Raw genomic sequence first — 19,966 nt, 5'->3', positions numbered from 1 at the left:
TGTAGCGTGGCAGGGAGAGCGAGGGGGGAAGCCAGAAGCCCCACGAAGAAGGAAAGCAGGGGCTTATACAGGCTTAGCAGGCTCCTGGTATCTCAGTACGTGGCCACCTCCAGCTCCTCACCTGTGGCATCAGCAATCCATCCTGTCTTCGTGGCCCAGGGGGGCGACTGTAGCGGTCCACGCCACACTGGAGCCAGTCGTGATCGCCGCACAGGGGGAATCGTGCGCAGACCAGGCAGGAATACAGGGGACCACGGAGAGCTCCGGGGCCAGTGCAGCGACGCTCCTCGCCACCCCGAGCGTGGAGTTTGACACAGCGGAGACATCGGGAGCAGACCAGCCTGCCCCAGGTACAGGCACCTATGGGGACCTTTAAGGCCCCACACGATTGCCTAAGGGCTTCCTGGACTCAGTCCTGGCGCTCATACTGCCCTCTCAAGCAAGGCAGTTTGCAGGGGAAGAGGAATCGCGTGCAGACCAGTCTGAGGCATTCTGGAGGGACTACTTTACCTGGAACTACTTTGATAGGGTGTGGTTGGAGGGACTACTTCACCTTGGGACTACTTCTTGAGGCTATAAACCACACTCTCAGAACAGAACACCCTTCGCGTTATTCTGCACTCCTGCAGCGTAACGCTCACCGTGTCTGCTAGCTTCATCCCGGTCTTCAGCCACGCCCGTCCAGGTCTTCACGAACCGCTGCCTGTAAGGAAGGAAAGGAAGAGAGGAGAAAACAGAACAAGGCTCTTACCTGACGCTCCATCTTGATCGCTCAGGAGCCTCCGCATCTGCTGAACAGACCAGGAAAACACCAGGTTAGCCGCGCAGAACAAAGGACCACGTTAAAGACATTGCAACACTGAGCAGCGCTAACACTCGCCAGAAGGCTGCTCACTCTTGCGATCCATCGAAGCACCATCACGCGATCGCTGCTCCAGAGCTGCCGCATCTGCCGAACAGAAAAGAAGGCATCAGGTTAGCTGCGCAAAGGGAAAAGGCCTCATTAAAGATATTTCAATCTTGCGCAGCGCTGATACTCGCCTGTAGGCTGCACTCTCTTGCGGTCCCTCGAGACACCATCACGCGATCGCCACTCCGGAGGCACCGCACCTGCAGAACAGAAAAAGAACAGCAGGTTAGTTGCTCAGAAGAACATACCATAAGTTGAGACATTATCGCATCACGCTAGTGTGGAAACTCACCTTGGAATTTGAGACTCCATTTTCTGAGAGGAGTCACGCTTTATTAGGTGCACCAAAGGGGAACCTGCAAAGAAAAGGCACAGGAGTGAACTTTTGGCAATTTGAACTCTAAAGCAATCCATACCAAGGAGTATTGGTATAAAGACTTACCCACTGAGTCATTGTTGTCTGGAGCTCTTCAGCAATCTGCAGGATCAGTGAAGTAACTAGATCCTTGAACTGCTACGCACAGTCGCAGGATGGAGAGTCCGCCATTCATAACACTAAGGTGAGACATAATAGAGGGATGCATAAGGAGATCACGGGAGGTGGGAGTCGGTCCTCCTCATTACAGCTAGTTAACATTTCATTTAAATGTTTTAGGCAAATCTTCTTTCGTGACGCAAGGGCAAAACAGAGCGGGCACACAGAGCCATTCATCACTCCACTGCGTGTGACGCTGGTGGAGACAGTTACCGTCCAGCTTCGTTCGGCGCCCCTGTGGAGACTAGGTGAGCGTAACAGCCGCGGGAAGTCAAGCCTGCAGCTCAAGGAGACTCGCTCACCCCGGGTAGGGCAGGGGCCGCGAATTGCAAGTCACAGGTGCGGCACCGCTGCAGCGGACAGGCCGGGGCAGTCAGCCCAGCCGCGGCACCAGCCCGATGGGGGCAGCAGGGACGGCACCAAGAGCTGTCGTCGGTGAAGATGAAAGGCAAGGTAGGTGTTGGAAGTCTCCAAGAGCGTAGGGTCACCGTAGGCATCAGGTCCAGACCGGCCACAAGGCAGGGGGTAGATGGCTTGGTGTCTCACGCCGCCCGGCCCGAACCGGCTGCCGACGACGCCGCACACTCGGCTGGGAAAAACAATCAGCCGTAATTAGGCACCAAAGCTCCGATTCTCCTCGGGGTTGAAGGTGGAGAACCCTCAGGACATATACCGCACACATATATAGATTTAGTGATGGGATAAGGAAAGCAACCGCCGATGTTAGTGGATTAGTGTCATCGGTGCACAGAGCCCAGTGGCTGGGCGGCCATTTTCCAGGCTGCTCAACAGGGTCCCCCCCCCCTCACATTTCCCCTCTTGAGATAAGCCTGGCTGCCCAACATGCTACTAAAACTGTGTAGTTCAAGCTTATACCAAAGGTTGGGTTGCCTATAACTGTTGTCATAGTTGTTTGTAGTGTTCCCAATGGGTACTGCATTCAAACATTGCCTAACACTGGTGGCAGGCGGTGAGGATATATTGTAGAGTTGTTACATTGCGTTTGCTTTACTTTTTTTTCCAACTACAAACCTTCACAAGGCTAAACTCCACTAGAAAAGCAATTGTAACATGCCAGATATGGATAACTTCAGGCAGGAAGCCCTGATCATATTAACAGTAGAGCAACTGAAAGAAATGTGTAAAGTCAGGTCTCGCCCTGTTAAAGGAAAGAAAAATGAACTCATTGCAAGATTGTTAAGTAATCCGTCTGGGTAGTAGGCCTGTCAGACCTACTATCCCAGGAAATGTAGAAAATGATAGTTCAGAGTCTAACAATAATATTGTTGAAGAGTCAGAAGAGTTAGGAGTCTCAGGAAGAGAGCCCCTCTTTACCTCAACAGGCCCTTATGCCTCAACCTTTAGCCACAGGGACCCTACCAGGTCCAGTACTGAGTGCAGAATGTGTCTCTCTTGAAAAAATGAGACTTGAGTTAGAGTTTAAAAGATTACAAGTCCAAGCTGAAAACAAACATCAGGATCTCAAACTAAGGGAAATGGAATTACAACATGCTCTTGAAATGAAGAAATTGTCTCTTGAAAATTGTTCTATCCCAGAGTCTTCTAGGTCTTCCAGTCCTAAGAGACCTTTCATGCCTAAAGAAGCAGTGAGTATGTATGAGGTGAAACTTGATATTTTGGATCGGTTAGGTGCTTTTGAATATACCTATGGGATTCAGGGTTTCACATGGAATTGGTTGATTCGTTGGCTTTTGTCTAGGCTCCCCCAGGCTGCAACTGATGCTGTAATGGAGGTGGGGGAACTTGAAAGATTGGAGTATGAAAATGTGAAGCTAGCTTTGATAGCTAGATTTGGGAAAACTTCTTCCCAGCACCTTAAGAGGTTTAGGACCATCAAAAAGACTGATGGTACCCCATGGGCACCTGGGTGTGTGAATGTTTGAAAAACTTAGATGGTTGGATTAAGGGTTACAGAGTGAACTCTTTTGAAGGAATGAGAAATCTGTTTTTGTTGGAGTCTGCTTTTGATGCCTGCTCTCCTGAGCTGAGACAGCACTTGGCTGACTCTAAAGAGATTGATCTGAAGAAGCTAGCAAAAGCTGCTGACTTGTGGATTGCCCACAGGGCTACTCACAAGGATTCTCAGACACTCATAAAAAGGACTAGGGGAAGCGTTGCAAGAAAGATGAGAAAGAGAATTCTAAAACCTCCAATCCAAAAGAGGGCCACAAACGTAAGAAGGGTAAGCCACATGGGAAACCGGGTCCGTCTAGTGGAACCTCTGGTGCCAAACCAGAGGGATATCAGCAGAAACCCCCATTAGTCAAACCATTTGGAAAATGGTATGCTTGTGGGTCAACTGACCATGTGGAAGGGGATCCCAGATGCAAGGGTAAACCTTCAGGGGTCCACACTGCCCCTTAGCCTTCATCCCTGAGGGAGAAGTGCATATGGCAAGTGGACACTTTCAACTATTGGCTGAAGACCCCATTGGAGTCTCTGCCAGTGTTTCTTTAGTGTCCCTGGGTCTGTGGGAACAGCAGAATGTGGATAACTCTATACCAGATAACACAAAAGAATACTACAAGAACAGTGTACATGTAAATGGTCAGGAGGCCCCTGCCATTGGAGACACTGGGGCCAGAATCACAGTGGTGGATGAAACCTTTTTCAAACCTGAGGATGTTGCTAAGGCACCCAAAGGTCCCACTAAGCTTGCTGGAGGCCCTTTCCAGATGGTTCCAATACTACCAGCTCTCATCCAGTGCAACAATATAACTGTAAGAATACCTGTCGGTGTACAAAGTGAGGTGCCTGGGAGAGTCCTGTTGGGGAATGACTTAAAACCTCTATCAAGCACAACCAGGCCTTCCAGAAAAAGGAAGCAGGAGCAGACTAGGAAGGCCAGAGAGCTCACTTTAAATGACTCTCAATGGGTTGTTGCAGAAGAACCTATGACACCCACTCCACAGGGAGAGCCAACTTCCATTTCCAAGAAGAAAGAGACAAGGTCTCAGGAAACGAAGCTGAGGCTGAGTGTGAGATCCAACCAGGAGAGGTTGAGTCAGCTACTGAGGACTCAGAGCTGGAAGAAGGGTATTACCCAAATTGTTCGTTTACAATTGTTCGAATGAACAATTGACCGAATTTAAAGGGTCACAAATGACCTTTTCACAATTGACTGAATATATATATATATTTCTGAGGCTTGTGGAATCTGCTTAGATCACATGCTGTGCATAGGCCGACATCTAGTGGAAGCTGCGGAGTATTACACTTTGTTTTTCGAAACTCGAAAATGGGCGTCGACACAGGCGTGCCAGTAATACTATCCCTAGTGTGACGTCCACTGTACCCAAGATCCCTCACGCGTCTAGGATCCTCAGATTGTTTTTTTCCGCCATACTGGTCGGAAGCATTTTGCGGAGTCCCCTGGCCTTAGCCATACTTTTGCTAATTTATAATTCTTTATTGACATCCTTCCCCACCCAACGTCGACCCTCGACACTCGACGACGGCTGGAGAAGACTTTGACCGTCGGCTGCTGCACGACGGATCTGGGCCTAGGAAGGCCGCTGGCCTCGGCCCGGGCCTAGTAGGCCGCTGGCCTCGGCCCTGCAAGTAGGGAGAGTGGGGGGTGGTACATACTCTTCACTCTTGGTATATAGGTACACCTTATATATTTCCTACACTTACCAGCCCGCTGCCTCAAGGTGCGTATGGAGGGTACCCCTTTCCAATTCTGCCCCAAGTGCAACCGCAAATACCCTTGGGTCGACAGGCACGCCACGTGCAATCTCTGCTTGCCGAGGGACCACCCCGAAGCGAACTGCAGAGCGTGTAGTAGGTTTAAACCTAAGACACTTAAGGACCGTTCGACAAAGCTTTGGGCCCACCATGCAGGCAGGCGGCCATGGCAGCGGAGGGCGCCTTCAGCGATGGCAGCGACGCCGTACTTTCGGGCGGCGAGGGCATTACGGCGTCGAAAGACAGCCGAGCGCAGGTCCCCGACCTCGGAAGGTCATCCGGCAGGGCGGCGATGGGGAAGACCCCCGGCGACGCAAGGGCTACACACCCTACACACACTAAGCACACTAAGTCCAACCGAACCTCGACAACGTCGACTTCTCGGAAAGAGGCACAGATAGAACGGTCCGACTCGGTGTCCTCTGGGCGCTCTCGATCGAGATCGCCTCATGACGCAAGGCAATCATCCACTCTTGCCAAGAGTGCCTCGCTCCCTAGACTAACGGAAGTTCGATCGTCGGAGGACGAAGACGACTTCCACCCCCAGGCCGCGCTCCAAGAGACGGAGCCCGCACTTAACACCAGCGAGGCCCCACGCTCGAAAGACACAGATACCTCTTCCGATCCTCGACGCCAGGCGTCGAAAGTCTCTGGGGCCTCCAAGGGACAGGGAAAACATTTTTCCACGCACGGGGAGGGGGGGAAACAGCGGAAAGCACATTCTTCCACTCCTGTAAGACCATCCTTCCCCCCGAAGCAGACAGACAAATACAAGTCTACTGAGAGATCAACATCCAGCAAGGGTACCCTTGATAAGTCCCCTAAGTTGACTACTAAGGTCACCCCCTGTTCCAAAGAATGGTCCAGTGAAGACATAGACAGGGTCATGTCAAGGATGTCTTCCTTGGCAGATTTTTACGACAAGAATCCAGAGCATTTCCTCTCGTATGACCATCAGGGGGCCACACCCTCAGGTTCCACTGATCCTATCCCCCTAAGTAAAAAGGCCCGGTTCGAAAGACCTGAACCCTTTGAGGTGCAGCCTTACTCTACTCCATACTCGGGTACCAAGGAGAGCCTTTCCCTGAGGGGGACCAGGAGTTTGAAATTATGGAGGAACAAACCGGGACGGAATACTATGCGGATGATGAGGACCAGGAGGAGGGAGAAGATGAGCAGGAAATTTACAGAGTAGATTCCCCGGTAGAAGACGAAGCCCCAATTACCGACTCGCCAGTCGATAACCAGCCCCTCCTTAACGAGGTTCTCGCTCGCGCGGCAGAACATTTTCACATCGACATCCACGGTGTACAGGAGGAAAGGGACTTCGCAGAAGAGTTGGTGGGAGAGAGGAGGCCGGTCGCTCAGACCATCCCTATCCTTAAATCCATCCAACGAAGAATAGATCCGTCCCTGGTGAACCCTAACCTCACCAGAGCAGTCAACCCCAGGGTCGAAAAACTTTTCCGGGCAGCCCAGTCTGACCCTCTCTATATAAGAGGACATCTTAAACCAGACTCCCTAGTTGTTACCAACACTCGGAAGAGGGCTGGAACACCTTTATCTTCGTCAGAAGCTCCTCCCGACAAGGAGAGCAAGAAACTTTACGGGTTTGGCAGGAAGGTAGCCTCAACGTCCGCCTACCAAGCAAGGATTGCTAACTCCACCACCCTGTTGGCCAGCTACAACTGCCATCAATGGGAAGAGGTCGCGGCACTCATAGTCTCTGCTCCTGAACCGTTAAAGGGACAATTGGCTCAGATCTCAGCAGAAGGGAGAGCCGTGTCTGGTTGCATATTGAAAGCAACTTTCGACGCTGCGGACAACGCAGAGAGATTGATAGCAGAATGTACTGTTATCAAAAGACATGCGTGGTTACGGCAGTCGGGGTTCAAAACAGAAACTCAGGCTTCATTAATAGACAAGCCTGTGGAACCCGATCTATTGTTTGGGAAAGCGGTCGAAGACGCACTGAAAAACGCCAAGGACGAATACGAAACACTAAAATCCCTTGGCCAACTAACCAACAAACCCCCTAACCAGAGGGGGAACAGTAATTTTCGTCGCCCACGCGGCCAAAATTCACAAAGAGGCAACTATGCCCAGGGACAGGGTACACAGTGGAAAAACAGCCAGCAGTCTACCCAAGGTTACGGCAGGGGTAACAAGAGGTCGTGGGAGAGGCAGAGGCAGCCCCAACAAGGGGGGTGGCATGCCTCCACCAAAGCAGTGACGCTCAGTTCAGGGTCCCTTCTCACGCAACCCCAGTAGGGGGACGCATTTCCAACTTCACCCAGGCTTGGGAAGGGATCACCTCAGACAGATGGGTGCTGTCAACAGTGTCCACAGGATATTGTATAGAATTATTGCAGCGTCCCCGGAACCATCCTCCATGACAAAGAGTACACTCCTTAGAACATCAGAAGATCCTTCTCGAGGAGATCGCCATTCTGCTAGAAAAGGACGCGATAGAACTCGTCCCAGGACACCAGGTAAACAAGGGTATCTATTCAACTTACTTCCTTGTGCCAAAGAAAGATTTGACAATGCGCCCAGTATTGGACTTACGGCCTGCCAACAAGTATGTCAAGCCCCAAACATTCCGTATGACCACGCTACAAGAGGTAATCCCCCTCCTAAAAAAGGGGGATTACATGGCAACCTTGGATATGAAAGATGCTTATTTTCATATTTCCATGCTCCCGGCGCACAAAGTACTTGCGCTTCAAGGTGGACAGTCGCCACTACCAATTCAAGGTACTGCCCTTCGGGATAGCTTCAGCACCAAGGGTATTCACCAAGGTACTGGCGGTGGCAGCTGCACACCTACGCAGGAAGGCAATCCCAGTGTACCCTTATCTGGACGACTGGCTCATAACGGGGGAAACCCCAGGAATTTGCAGGACAAACATTCAAAGGACTATCGACCTCCTCCACGAATTAGGCTTCTCAATCAACGAGAAGAAGTCAAGCCTGGTGCCAAGCACCTCAAAACAGTTCCTAGGAGCAATCCTAGATACTCAGAAAGGGTTGACCTTCCCTTCGGAAGAGAGAATTCGGAATATACTACTGCAAATTCCACATTATCAGTCCGGTCAACAAATAACGGTACGCAAAGCAATGCGGTTACTGGGCATGATGGCGTCATGCATTTACCTGGTCCCCCACGCGCGACTGCGCATGCGTCCCATGCAGGAATGGTTGGCGAAACAGTGGTCTCAGGCAAGTGGTCAGTGGGACGATCTAGTGGTCGTTTCGCCAACACTTGTACAGAGCCTACACTGGTGGACAAGAGAGAATCTCGCAAGGGGAAAACCCTTTTACGATCCAGAAGTACAGGCAGTGGTGACTACAGATGCATGCCTGACTGGGGGGGGGAGCTCACCATCTCCACCACACAGCTCAGGGTCTCTGGTCTCACTCAGTAGCCAAGAACCACATAAACCTGCTAGAGCTTCTGGCAGTATTCAGAGCGCTTCGGGCGTTTGAGCCCCATCTACTAAACTTGTCGGTGCAGATCCGGACGGACAGCACGACAGCCATGTTCTATCTGAACAAGCAAGGAGGGACTCGTTCGCCAAATCTGTCCAAGCTTGCCCAGAAAATCTGGATATGGGCACTCAGACGGAACATCTTCCTGTCATCGCAACATGTTCCAGGGGAGCTCAATTCCCTAGCGGATGCTCTAGGCAGAAACTCCCTCCCAGAAGAACACGAATGGGTCCTTCACAGAAAGATCGTAGAAGATCTCTTCTTTCAGTGGGGTTTCCCCACTATAGACTTATTCGCCACAAGCGAAAACAAACAATCCAGGTTCCCCCAGCCAGACTCCCAAGGGAACGCCCTGTGGATGAACTGGTCAGGGATGTTTGCGTATGCTTTCCCACCAACCCCTCTCATCAGGAAGGTGGTGTACAAGATGAACAAGGAATCGATGACGCTCATCCTAGTTGCTCCCATGTGGATGAGACAACCATGGTTTCCACACCTACGCAGGATGGCGGTGTGCGAACCCATCAAACTTCCAGCCTGGTACAACCTACTGTCCCAGCAACAAGGTCAAACAGTGCACCAGCAACCCAACTCAATGAACCTGGCAGCATGGCTCCTGAGGTCATAGAGTTTGGACATCTCAATTTACCACAGAGGTGTATGGACATCCTAAAAGAATCCAGGAAACCAAACACAAGGCACTGTTACTTTGACAAGTGGAAGAGATTCGTTATTTGGTGCCAGAATAAACAAATCAACCCTGTTGATTGCACTCCTTCCAACATTGTGACATACATGCTCCACCTACTGGATGCAGGATTGGTTTTTAACTCTCTGAAAGTACAGCTGGCAGCCCTCTCGGCTTACACCACATCGCATAACAGGGTGTTCTGGTGGAAAGTACCAGTAGTTAAAGCCTTCATGGAAGGAGTAAAGAGACTTCACCCTCCTATTTCTAACCCACCGCCAGGATGGGACCTTAATGTGGTGCTAGCTAAGCTCATGGGCCCCCCTTTCGAACCCATGCATAAAAGTAGTCTCAAACACCTGACTTATAAAACTGCCTTCTTAGTAGCCATTACCTCTATAAGAAGGGTCAGTGAAATTCAGGCTCTGTCAGTGCAGGATCCTTTCTTTACTATCCACAAAGACAAACTGGTTTTACGCACACACCCTAGGTTCTCACCTAAATTTATATCAAAGTTCCATGTAAACCAGTCCATCGAGCTTCTGGCTTTCTTCCAGAACCCGCAAAGCTCGGCTGAGGTGAAACTACACACCCTAGATGTGCGTAGGGCGGTCCTCTACTATGTAAATAAAACCAGACCGCTAAGGAAAACAGATCAACTGTTTGTCTCCGTAGCTACAGGCAGAGAGGGAGATCGCGTCTCTACAGGCGCTATCTCGAAGTGGATTATCAACTGTATACAGCTGTGTTACTCTCTTTCTGAAAAGACTCTGCCTTTTACGCCAAGAGCCCACTCTACTAGAGGCATTGGGGCCACTCTGGCTTTCATTGCAAATGTTCCCCTCGACACCATTTGCAAAGCAGCTACTTGGAGCTCTATTCACACTTTTACTCAGCATTACTGCATTGACACTCATTCCAAGACAGATACACAAGTGGGACAAGCGGTTCTAAGACACCTGTTTTCTCATGGCCCTTCTCACATCCCACCTCCTTCTTCTGGTACTGCTCGCTAATCTATGCACAGCACGTGATCTAAGCAGATTCCACAAGCCTCAGAAGGGATACATTACTCACCGTAATCGTATTTCTGATGCTTGTATCTGCTTAGATTCACATGCGACCCACCCTTCCTCCCCTCCGAGAGAAGGCGCATGATTGCTTGTAGTCTTACCTTTCTGTCTATCTGCTTGGATTATCTGTACTCGCGCTACTCCTCATGTCAGAAAAAAAAATACAATCTGAGGATCCTAGACGCGTGAGGGATCTTGGGTACAGTGGACGTCACACTAGGGCTAGTATTACTGGCACGCCTGTGTCGACGCCCATTTTCGAGTTTCGGAAAACAAACTGTAATACTCTGCAGCTTCCACTAGATGTCGGCCTAAGCACAGCATGTGAATCTAAGCAGATACAAGCATCAGAAATACGATTACGGTGAGTAATGTATCCCATATGTATGTGTTGGGGGGGGTTTGGCGTTGGGTGGGGGGTTGTGGGGGGTTTCCCCCCACATATATGGTACAATTGACCTTCACAATTCGGTCAATTGTGAAAAGGTCAATTGTCATTCGAACAATTCGTATACAACCGGAAGAAGACCTTCCCCCTGTTGGAGATCTGGATCCTAAAGACCATACAGAGTTGCAGTCTTTACTGGCAGAAGGTGGCCCCTGTAGGGCAGACTTTAACAGAGGTCAAAGAGTGTCCTACTTTTGAAGGTCTTCGCCAAAAGGCAGCTTCCCAGCTGGAAGGGCAAGAGCCAGGGAAGCACAGGTTATACTGGGAGAATGGCCTCCTCTATAGTGAGCCTATTGCCTCTCCCCCAGGAGACTACAGAAGACTTGTAGTGCCCCAGGAGGTGAGACATCAGTTTCTACAGTTAGCCCATGAGATTCCTTTAGCTGGTCACTTAAGCTTTAAGAAGACCAAGGAAAGGATTTCTCTTTATTTCTGCTGGCCTAAATTGGGGTCTGATGTAGATAAATTCTGTAGAAGCTGTCACACTTGTCAGACATCTGGCAAGAGTGGAGGCAAGAATGTGGTACCTTTTTGGTGCCTCTCCCAGTGGTGGGAGTTCCATTTGAGAGGGTAGCAATCGACATTGTTGGTCCCTTAGACCCTTCAACATCGTCAGGCAAGCGATTTATATTGGTTGTGGTAGACCATGCTACCAGGTATCCTGAAGCAATACCTAGGAGGACTGTCACAGCTCAGGCCGTGGCTAAGGCCCTACTTGGTATTTTTACCAGAGTAGGTTTTCCTAAGGAGTTATCTCTGACAGGGGATCAAACTTTTATGTCCCACTACATGCAGGCCATGTGGAAAAACTGTGGAGTGACCTACAAGTTCTCAACAGCCACCCATCCTCACACCAATGGGTTGGTAGAGAGGTTTAATAGAACTATGAAGAGCATGATGGGTGCTTTAGAAGAACCCCTTAGAAGAAAGTGGGACATTCTACTGCCATGTCTTCTTTTTGCTTAGAGACGTCCCTCAGGAAGGGGTTGGTTTCAGCCCCTTTGAGCTTCTCTATGGTCATCCGGTTAGAGGTCCATTGACCCTAATCAAGGAAGCGCTGGAGAGTGCTCCTTCCCACAAGCCTGCGAGAGTCACTATGTGTTGGGTCTCCGAAGGAGAATGACGCACGTGATGACGGAAGCTTCAGATAACTTGAAAGCAGGTCAGGCTCTGGTTAAACATTGGCATGACCAGAAGGCCAACATGGTTGAGTTTGCTCAAGACCAGCTAGTTTTAGTTATGGTACCTACAAAGCAGAGGGCCTTACAGGACAAATGGATTGGACCCTTCAAGGTTGTGGGCAAACTTGGAGAAGTCAATTTGTTGGTGGGCTTGGCCAATCCCAGGGAGGCCCACAGGGTCTTTCACACCAACCACCTAAAGGCCTGTGTCTGTAGACCAGAACTGGGAGCTTTGTTTCTAGCCTCTGACCAAGAGGAGGAAGGGAGTGAGCACAACAGGAGGAGGGCAAAGTTCTGTTAAATCAGTTTGCCTCCCTGTTTTCACTGACACCAGGCTTGACCCCTTGGGGCCAGCATGATATATTCACTGGTAACTGTCTCCCTGTTAAGAGTAGGGGGTTACAGAATGTCAGACCATGTAAGAGCCCACATAAAGGAAGAGGTCAAGAAGATGCTTCACCTTGGGGTAATAGTCATATACAGAGTCCATGGGCTAGTCCAGTTGTATTCGTACTAAAGGCAGGATCCAAGGAGTTGAGATTCTTTGTGGACTATAGAGCTCTTAATGCAGTCACTACGACTGATGCCCATCCTTTACATAGGACAGATGAGCTGGTGGACAAACTTGGTTCAGCCAATTTCCTCAGTAAACTTGACCTAACTTCAGGCTATTGGCAAATAGCCCTGACAGACCATGCCAAGGAGAAAACTACATTTACAATCCCAGGAGGCCTCTACCAGTTTAAGGTTATGCCTTTTGGACTAAAGAATGCACCTGCTACATTCCAAAGGATGGTAATTATTGTTCTGAATGGGATGGAGGACTTATGCATTGCATACTTGGATGACATTGCAGTGTTCAGCCCTACTTGGAAAGAACATATTGACCCCCTAGGATATGTTTTGCAGGCTCTTGAGCAGGCCCATCTGACCATAAAGCCAAGCAAATGTCAAATTGGTCATAGTAAAGTGGTCTACCTTGGACATGAGGTAGGAGGAGGTGAAATAAGGCCATTGCCTAGCAAAGTACAAGCTGTGCAAGACTGGGCCACCCCTACTACTCAAACCCCGCTGAGAGCCTTTCTAGGTCTCACAGGTTACTATAGGAACTTCATTGAGAACTATCGGTCCATAGCTTCTCCCTTGAATGTGATCCCCTCGCCCAAATTCCCCAAGAAGGTCAGATGGAATGAGGAGTGCAAAAAGGCATTTGAAGGACTTAAGAAAGCCCTTTGTCAAGCTCCAATATTAAGAGCGCCTGACTACAACCAATCCTTTATTGAACAAACTGATGCTTCAAATAGAGGAATAGGTGCCGTTCTGAGTCGGCTGGATGAGAAAGGCAGGGAACACCCAATCTGCTTCATCAGTAGGAAACTGAAAGACCCTGAGACAAGGTGGGCTACCATAGAACGTTAATGTTTTGCCATTGTGTGGTCTTTGAAGAAGTTTAGACCATACTTGTATGGATCTACTTTTGTGATTCAAACAGACCACCAACCCTTGAGATGGTTAATGCAGATGAAGGGGAAAAATCCTAAATTGTTAAAATGGTCTATCAGCCTGCAGGGGTTTTATTTTACCATAGAACACAGGTCAGGGTGTAATCCCCAAAATGCTGATGGTCTCTCCAGAAAGTATGACCGACTGGAGTAAGGAGATTCATCCAGGGGTGTATTAAATCCTCCTGTCCTTTAGTCTGGGGGGGGGGGGGAGCGAGTGTTGGGGAGAATTCTCAGAAATTTGCTAATTCCTCTCTACCTTGTGGACCCCAAGCACCTTTGCTGGACCCTAGGACTTTTCAATTTTTAACCTGGAGAGAGTGAGACCTCCCCTCCCCCCCCTCTTTCATGTAATTTTCTGTGATTTGACACAGTTTCTTTTTGGTTTTGGAGTCTGACAAACTCCATAGGCATGATCTGTGCATTGTGACACACAACACCTTCAGTGCAGTGGCACAGGGAAGTCTTTCCCAAAGTTTTAAATATCTTCTCTTGGATAAACTACTGTTTCCAAGAGCAGCAACGTGAAATTGACTTTGTTTACAATTGAAAGGTGCTGGAGGGGTTACTTAGTATCCCCTTTGTCTAGTTGCTCATGTAACAATTGTTACCCTTTCTACAATCAATGGCTGGTGGCAGTGCTTTACTTTTTACTACCATTGTGTATTTGTTACTGCGGGCCGCGTTTGCAGCTGCAGTAATGCACCCATGGGTGCCCATTTTGTCAAACTGGCTCCACTCTTCTTTTTTTGCCATTTCTTGTTGGAAAGGTACTTCTTGAGATTTACTCTGCTCGCCAAACCAGGTTTGCTCCCTTTGTATGTTTTGTCTTTGGCGGGGTTCACGAGTGAAGCCCGCCTCTGGCTCAAGTATGTCTGGCAGGGGCAGGAAGTGAGGGAGATGCGTGAGATTCCCTGTGCTTAATCCCCTTGGTTACAGGAATGCACCCAAAGGTGATTGGCAGGCTGGCTGTCCGGCATGATGACATTTGTGATGTCATCTTTGATGTCATGGGTGTTCGTCTTAGCAGTGCAAAGTGGTGGCACGAGTTATGGTTGCTTAGCTTACCATAACTGGCCAATTTCTGAGGTTTTCTGGGTTTTACTTGTAAGCATAGTATGGATAGGTTGTTGTTAGTGCAAAGTAGCTGTAACTTTCCTGTAACAAAAGTTTTTGCACTGAAGTTGCTAGGTTGTTCTTGGGACAACTGAAGCATACATGTTTTCACTGAAGTTGATGGGTTTTTAGTAGGCCACTGTAACCACACCCTTCCTTTAGCATAGTTTTTTCAGTAAAGGGGATAGGTTTGTAGTAGTGCAACTTAACCATAACGTCTCTTTTTAAGAATGTTTTTTGTTAGTGTGTATGTATATATATATATATATATATTTAACGCCCTGAACGCGCATTTCTTTGCACTATGGGAGTGCCATATTTTGATGGCCCGCAATTTTAATTTGTAAATTTTGCTTGCTGAGTTGTAAGGACCTAAATAAAGAACTTTTTTTCTACAAATTGACATTTTGGTGTCCGGATATTTCATTGACCAAAATGACTGTGAAGAGTGCCACTCATTTTGCCTGATGTTAATCAGTGCCCCAAAGATATATATTATATATATATATTTTGAACAGAAAGGAGGAAAGATGAACCGCACTCCCGCGAGCCAGGCATAGGTTGCAAAACTCCAAAATTCTGGATGTAAACAAAAGAAGCTCTTAATATAAAGGTGTGCATTTTGCCGTATATCAGTGTGATGTATTTTTGTGGATAGGTCTGTGGACCAATTGTATCTTTTCTTAGCCTACTTCCCACTCCTTTGAGTTAAACCTGGCCACTCTGCCTCATTAATTATTTTATGAGAGGTTTGGATTTCTTTTTGGGGTGATTGCTTGGTCCCACCTGAAGGTTAGTGGTTGTACATCCCTCAACAGAGGGTTGTGCAAAAAAGGCCCCTTACCACACCAACTAAGTTGGCAAGGCCTGAGGGCGAACTGACAGAAAAATCTTTATGGCTATTTTTTCTCGAAGTCCTTGCTCCCCTTCATAAACCCCACCTTTCAATCCATGTTGCCCTATGCCATGCTCGATTTTAATGTCTTGGGTAAATACATTTCCATTGTGGACTTTGTGTGCTTTATATTTGAGGTTTGGGCAGCAGTGTGAGGGGACATGTCATGCTGAGCCCAACCAGGTTGGAAGGAGGGCATGCAAGGACTAAGAGCTATAATCGCCATCATATTAATTCTTCCCAGTTCTGCTATCTTGTGTTATTCTAGCTTTTGCTGATCAGTCCACCAGAACTCTAATTACCTAATAATAATGATTATGATGTAAAAAAGGGCCTTCTAGTGTGCTGAAAGCCTCCCAATATGGTCCCAGTTTGCACCCCCGAGCAGTAGAAATGCTGTACTTCTGTTGATACAATCCCGTCTTTTAAAACTTCTGACTATATGCAGTCATTAAGTAAACCAATCTTGGGTGGAAGAGCAACCAGTGACTAGGATTGAACATGGGGATTTGTAAACATTGGAAATGTGGTAGATTAAAACCTTACTGGAGCTGGAGAACGAGCAACAACAATAAATAAACTTATTGCAAAGAACAAAGATCTGTAGTCATGGCTGAGCAATAGACTGGGATTTTAAGTGGATTCTTTTGTCTGGCAGAGGCTGTTTAAATGCAGTGCGATGTGTTCTCAGTGCCCTACTTTAAAGCAGAGACACACGTCTGGATTTTGTGCATGCCAAAGCCTCCATAGCTTCACTGTTGACGGACCATATGGAGGATGGCTGTTAAATGAAACTGGCTATGTAAAAAGAGACCCCCTCATCTGACCCTACCCCTGTAGCTGTACAGCCATCATTATGCCCCCCTACTCGGGAGGAATTACTTTTTTGATGACTTCCCTACAGCATGAGTTACTCTAGTTAAATGTGAACTTTGTTGTCGAAGCAAGGTCTCCCCATATGTTTGTCATATTTTGAAGGATAAATTTGCATTTGTTCTACAAACCATGGCAATTTGAAGCAGTTGTTTGCTACCGTCTAACAAGGATGTGGAAATGTTGCATGTTTCAGTGGCAGTCTAAGCAAAGTTGGGCAAATAATCAGTTTGTTGGTATTCTACTGGAGCATGTCTACGGACGACTAGTTTAACCACTAAGTCAAGTCCTTCTCTTTTGAACTGTGAAAATTCTGAATTCAAACACATATCGAGGTTAGTCCTTTCTGATTCCAGTCTGAGTAATGGTTGTACCTTTTGTGTCTAGAGAATGAAGGATGATTCGGACAGTGAAAAACACCATCAGATTAACCACATTCAGAACCTTTATGCCTTCAATCTCTTCTGCCAGAAGCGCTTTGATGATTCAATGCAGGTCTTTGCCATGCTTGGTACAGGTAAGGTAGTCTTTTCGTTTGCTATAAGGAATATTTATTATGCTGCCACAATCTTAACCTGTTGCTCAAGTAGGTCAATGGTTTCACTAACCTGACTCCATTGCTTTCTTATGGAACCTTGCATGTCTATTTAGCTCGTAAGGGCACTAAGGGGGATTGTGGAGTGGGAATCCTGAGGGCGTTTAACTCAGGAGCAGCTCAGGTATGCCAATTCTAAGACATATTGGTGTTTTGTTTCTTTTTAGATCGGGCTGGAGAGAGCGGTTGGTCTCTCCATTAGTTATTGGGTGTAGGGCTTTCATGGACCCTGATGTCAATTAGCTGCTTAGTTGTGCAGATAGGGCCTTTCATTGGCCCCCCAATGAATCTTGTTTGTGGGGCATTGTAAATCCTCCACTCTGCCACCCTCCTGTCGATGCCTCCTCTAACCAAAAAAGAAAATGCAGCATAGTTCTATTTTTTTCTTACTACTTGTAACACGTCAGTCTTGTCCAGTAAATGCCTGCCCTCCTCCCACATGACATAACGGATCGTACACTCTCCATTTAAAATGTCAGATCCCTTTGGCTTTGCTAGAGCCTGTTTATTTTGATTTAGGGCTTAGCCCATGTTTTTGTTACTACTTTGCAACTGCTGATTTTTCTTTTGGAATTTGTAGGAATTTTGAAGTCCTTCATAGAAGATGGTCCACTTATTGAAGATCTCTCTTGGTGGGGCGTGGGATTCTATTCTCTTTTTAAAGTTTGACTTTAGATGGATTTGTTTAAGCAGTTTTATTGTTCCAGAATAGGAAGCCAGTCGAGTTTTGAATGAGTTTCGAATGGTTTTTGATGCGTGGATGATCTTTTTTGCCATCTCTGCTGCTCTTGCAGCGTTTTTGCGTGTGCGTCTTTTGCAGCCATGGGATTCTTTGATAGGTGGATGGATAAGCATTGCCAAAGGCTAGGTTTTGTATCCATTGTGCCTCTGACAGTTGGAGCCAGGTTCTGTTTTTTCACATAGGGTTGATCCTTGGGAGTAATTGGTTTAATATAGTTATTTTTGGTAAGGTCCACCAGTCTTTCCTAACCTAAGTGTACGGATTAGACGGAAGGTAACTGTGATGGAACCATGCTGACTTGGTGTGAGCTGGCACTATTTTGCAGCGCATAGATGCACAGGTAAGTGATAGATCCATGTGAATATGATCAGATGATTTGAGAGAGTAATTGAGGAATATTGTGGCTGCTAGAGCAGTTGAAATTCATTTCTAATAAGGTATTTACTGGTCACCTTTGAAGATGAAGCAATGCAAGTAGATACTTGCTGGAATTGCAAATTAGAAATTGGTAATTTTGCAAATGTTTTGGTCTTGTACAGAAGTTGCAGGTTTTTGGGAGGAGGTTTTGCAGAGAATGGAGCTAGTATTAGATTTAACACTCCCTCGTTCTCCTGGTCTGTGTGTATTAGGGCTGTTCCCAGTGGGAATTCAGTTGTCTGCAAATCAGCTTTTTTTGGTCATATTGAGCGTTTTTGATAGCAAAGAAGCAGATTCTGAAGCGTTGGAAGAGCGATGCCAGACCAACAATTGATGACTGGCTACATGATCTAGCAATTCTTTCCAGTAAAGAAAAGATAAGCTATCAGAGATTGAAAAGAGCAGACAAGTATTCGGCAATTTGGTATGCTTTTAACGAATTGTATGTGTGAATTCCCTCAAACTATTTCCCTTATTTATTTATTTTCTCTCTTCTTTTTCTTTCTTTCTCTCTTCTTCTTTGTTCTCCTCCTTCCCCCTTGTCTTTTCTTCCACTCACTTTTATTTCCTTCTTCTTATGCATCCTTTTCCCTTTCTCCTGTCTACCCTGTAAATATTGTACAAAAACTTGAATTGTAAATAATTACATGTTTCCTGTTTTACTTAGTGATAGTGTTTCAACTTTGACAACTGTTTCAAAATTCTAATAAAGAATGTTAAAAAAAAAAGGAAATACATTTCTAGGGCTTGTAAGCGATGTCCTCTGTTACCAGGTGTGAGGTGAAGAAGGCAGGCAAAGGGCGGGGTTATCGGCCACCGTCTTCATGAATGTAGAATGAACTTGCATAAAGTGGTTGGTAGAGCTGCTATAGCCCCCGCTCTTTCCTACACTGCTCCTACCTTACATGTGCATGCACCCTCCAAATAATTTAGCAGAAATCATGTAATATGGTGCAGTTTTAATGAGGCTGAAGTAGTTTATTTTTAATAGTGTTGATTTTTCACTACCAATAATGATTTCAGGTACAGAACGCAGACTGTTATTCAATCTGAAGTAAGACCTCCAGTCTATCAACATTTCAAAGACCTACAAAGGCTGCCTATCCTCACAGGGCAGAGTCTAGATACTTAAAGGAAAAAGTAAAACAATGTTTTAAGGCATGACATTAAATATCAGCTGCCAACAATCTACTTGCTGTGCCGAGAAAAGATTGAAATGAAAAGGGACAGAAGTCCTTGGTGATCACCCCAAGCTATGTAACGCACTGCCTGATGACACATGAAACATTCCAGACCTCATGAATTTCTGGAAAAGCTTAAGCGATTGCTGTACTGATGCCAAACACCGCCACGTTCATCACACTATACATGCATCAGTGTGCTTGCAGCAATTTCTGGGATTTCCCCTCCCCCCAATGATGTATTGTCTCCATTGCATCATAACCTGTGCACTGATGTTTCTCCTCAATCTTTCGCTCAACTTTTGTGCTGTGGCGAGTGTGATTACAAACAAATCAACATAAATAAGCATATAAAGGGGACTTGAGGGTTAGAGTTCTAGACTTGCTTATGGTAAGAGACCCTGTACTTTTTCCCTGACTGTTTTGCAAAGTATATTTCTAAGTAGAGCTTGACTGCATGTTTTCTTATTGGAGGCGACTCTGTGATGTGCCTTATGAGAGAGCCTTTACCACTCAAGGTTAGGGTGTCTGTTTGGAAAGGGTTTCCTTTTTGCAGCTTTTAAGCACTCTTCTGAGACCCATAGTATATTTGCTGGCTGTTATGGTGATT

At 47.1% G+C, this 19,966-nt stretch overlaps 1 protein-coding gene across 2 annotated transcripts in view; it reads left to right on the top strand.

Annotated features, from left to right (window-relative positions):
• Positions 1-19,966, top strand: part of VPS39 (VPS39 subunit of HOPS complex) — a 682,603-nt gene that overhangs the window by 241,897 nt on the left and 420,740 nt on the right. For both annotated transcript variants that reach the window (XM_069638818.1, XM_069638817.1), the window contains exon 11: positions 16,809-16,938. In XM_069638818.1, coding sequence (XP_069494919.1) covers positions 16,809-16,938 — 130 coding nt within the window. The remainder of the gene's footprint in view (positions 1-16,808; positions 16,939-19,966) is intronic.

The sequence above is a fragment of the Ambystoma mexicanum genome, chromosome 14 (assembly GCF_040938575.1).
Source record: "Ambystoma mexicanum isolate Mex_15411 chromosome 14, UKY_AmexF1_1, whole genome shotgun sequence".
Lineage (NCBI taxonomy): Eukaryota > Metazoa > Chordata > Amphibia > Caudata > Ambystomatidae > Ambystoma > Ambystoma mexicanum.
The sequence above is the reverse complement of the archived record's forward strand: the minus strand, read 5'-3'. Positions and strand labels throughout refer to the sequence as shown.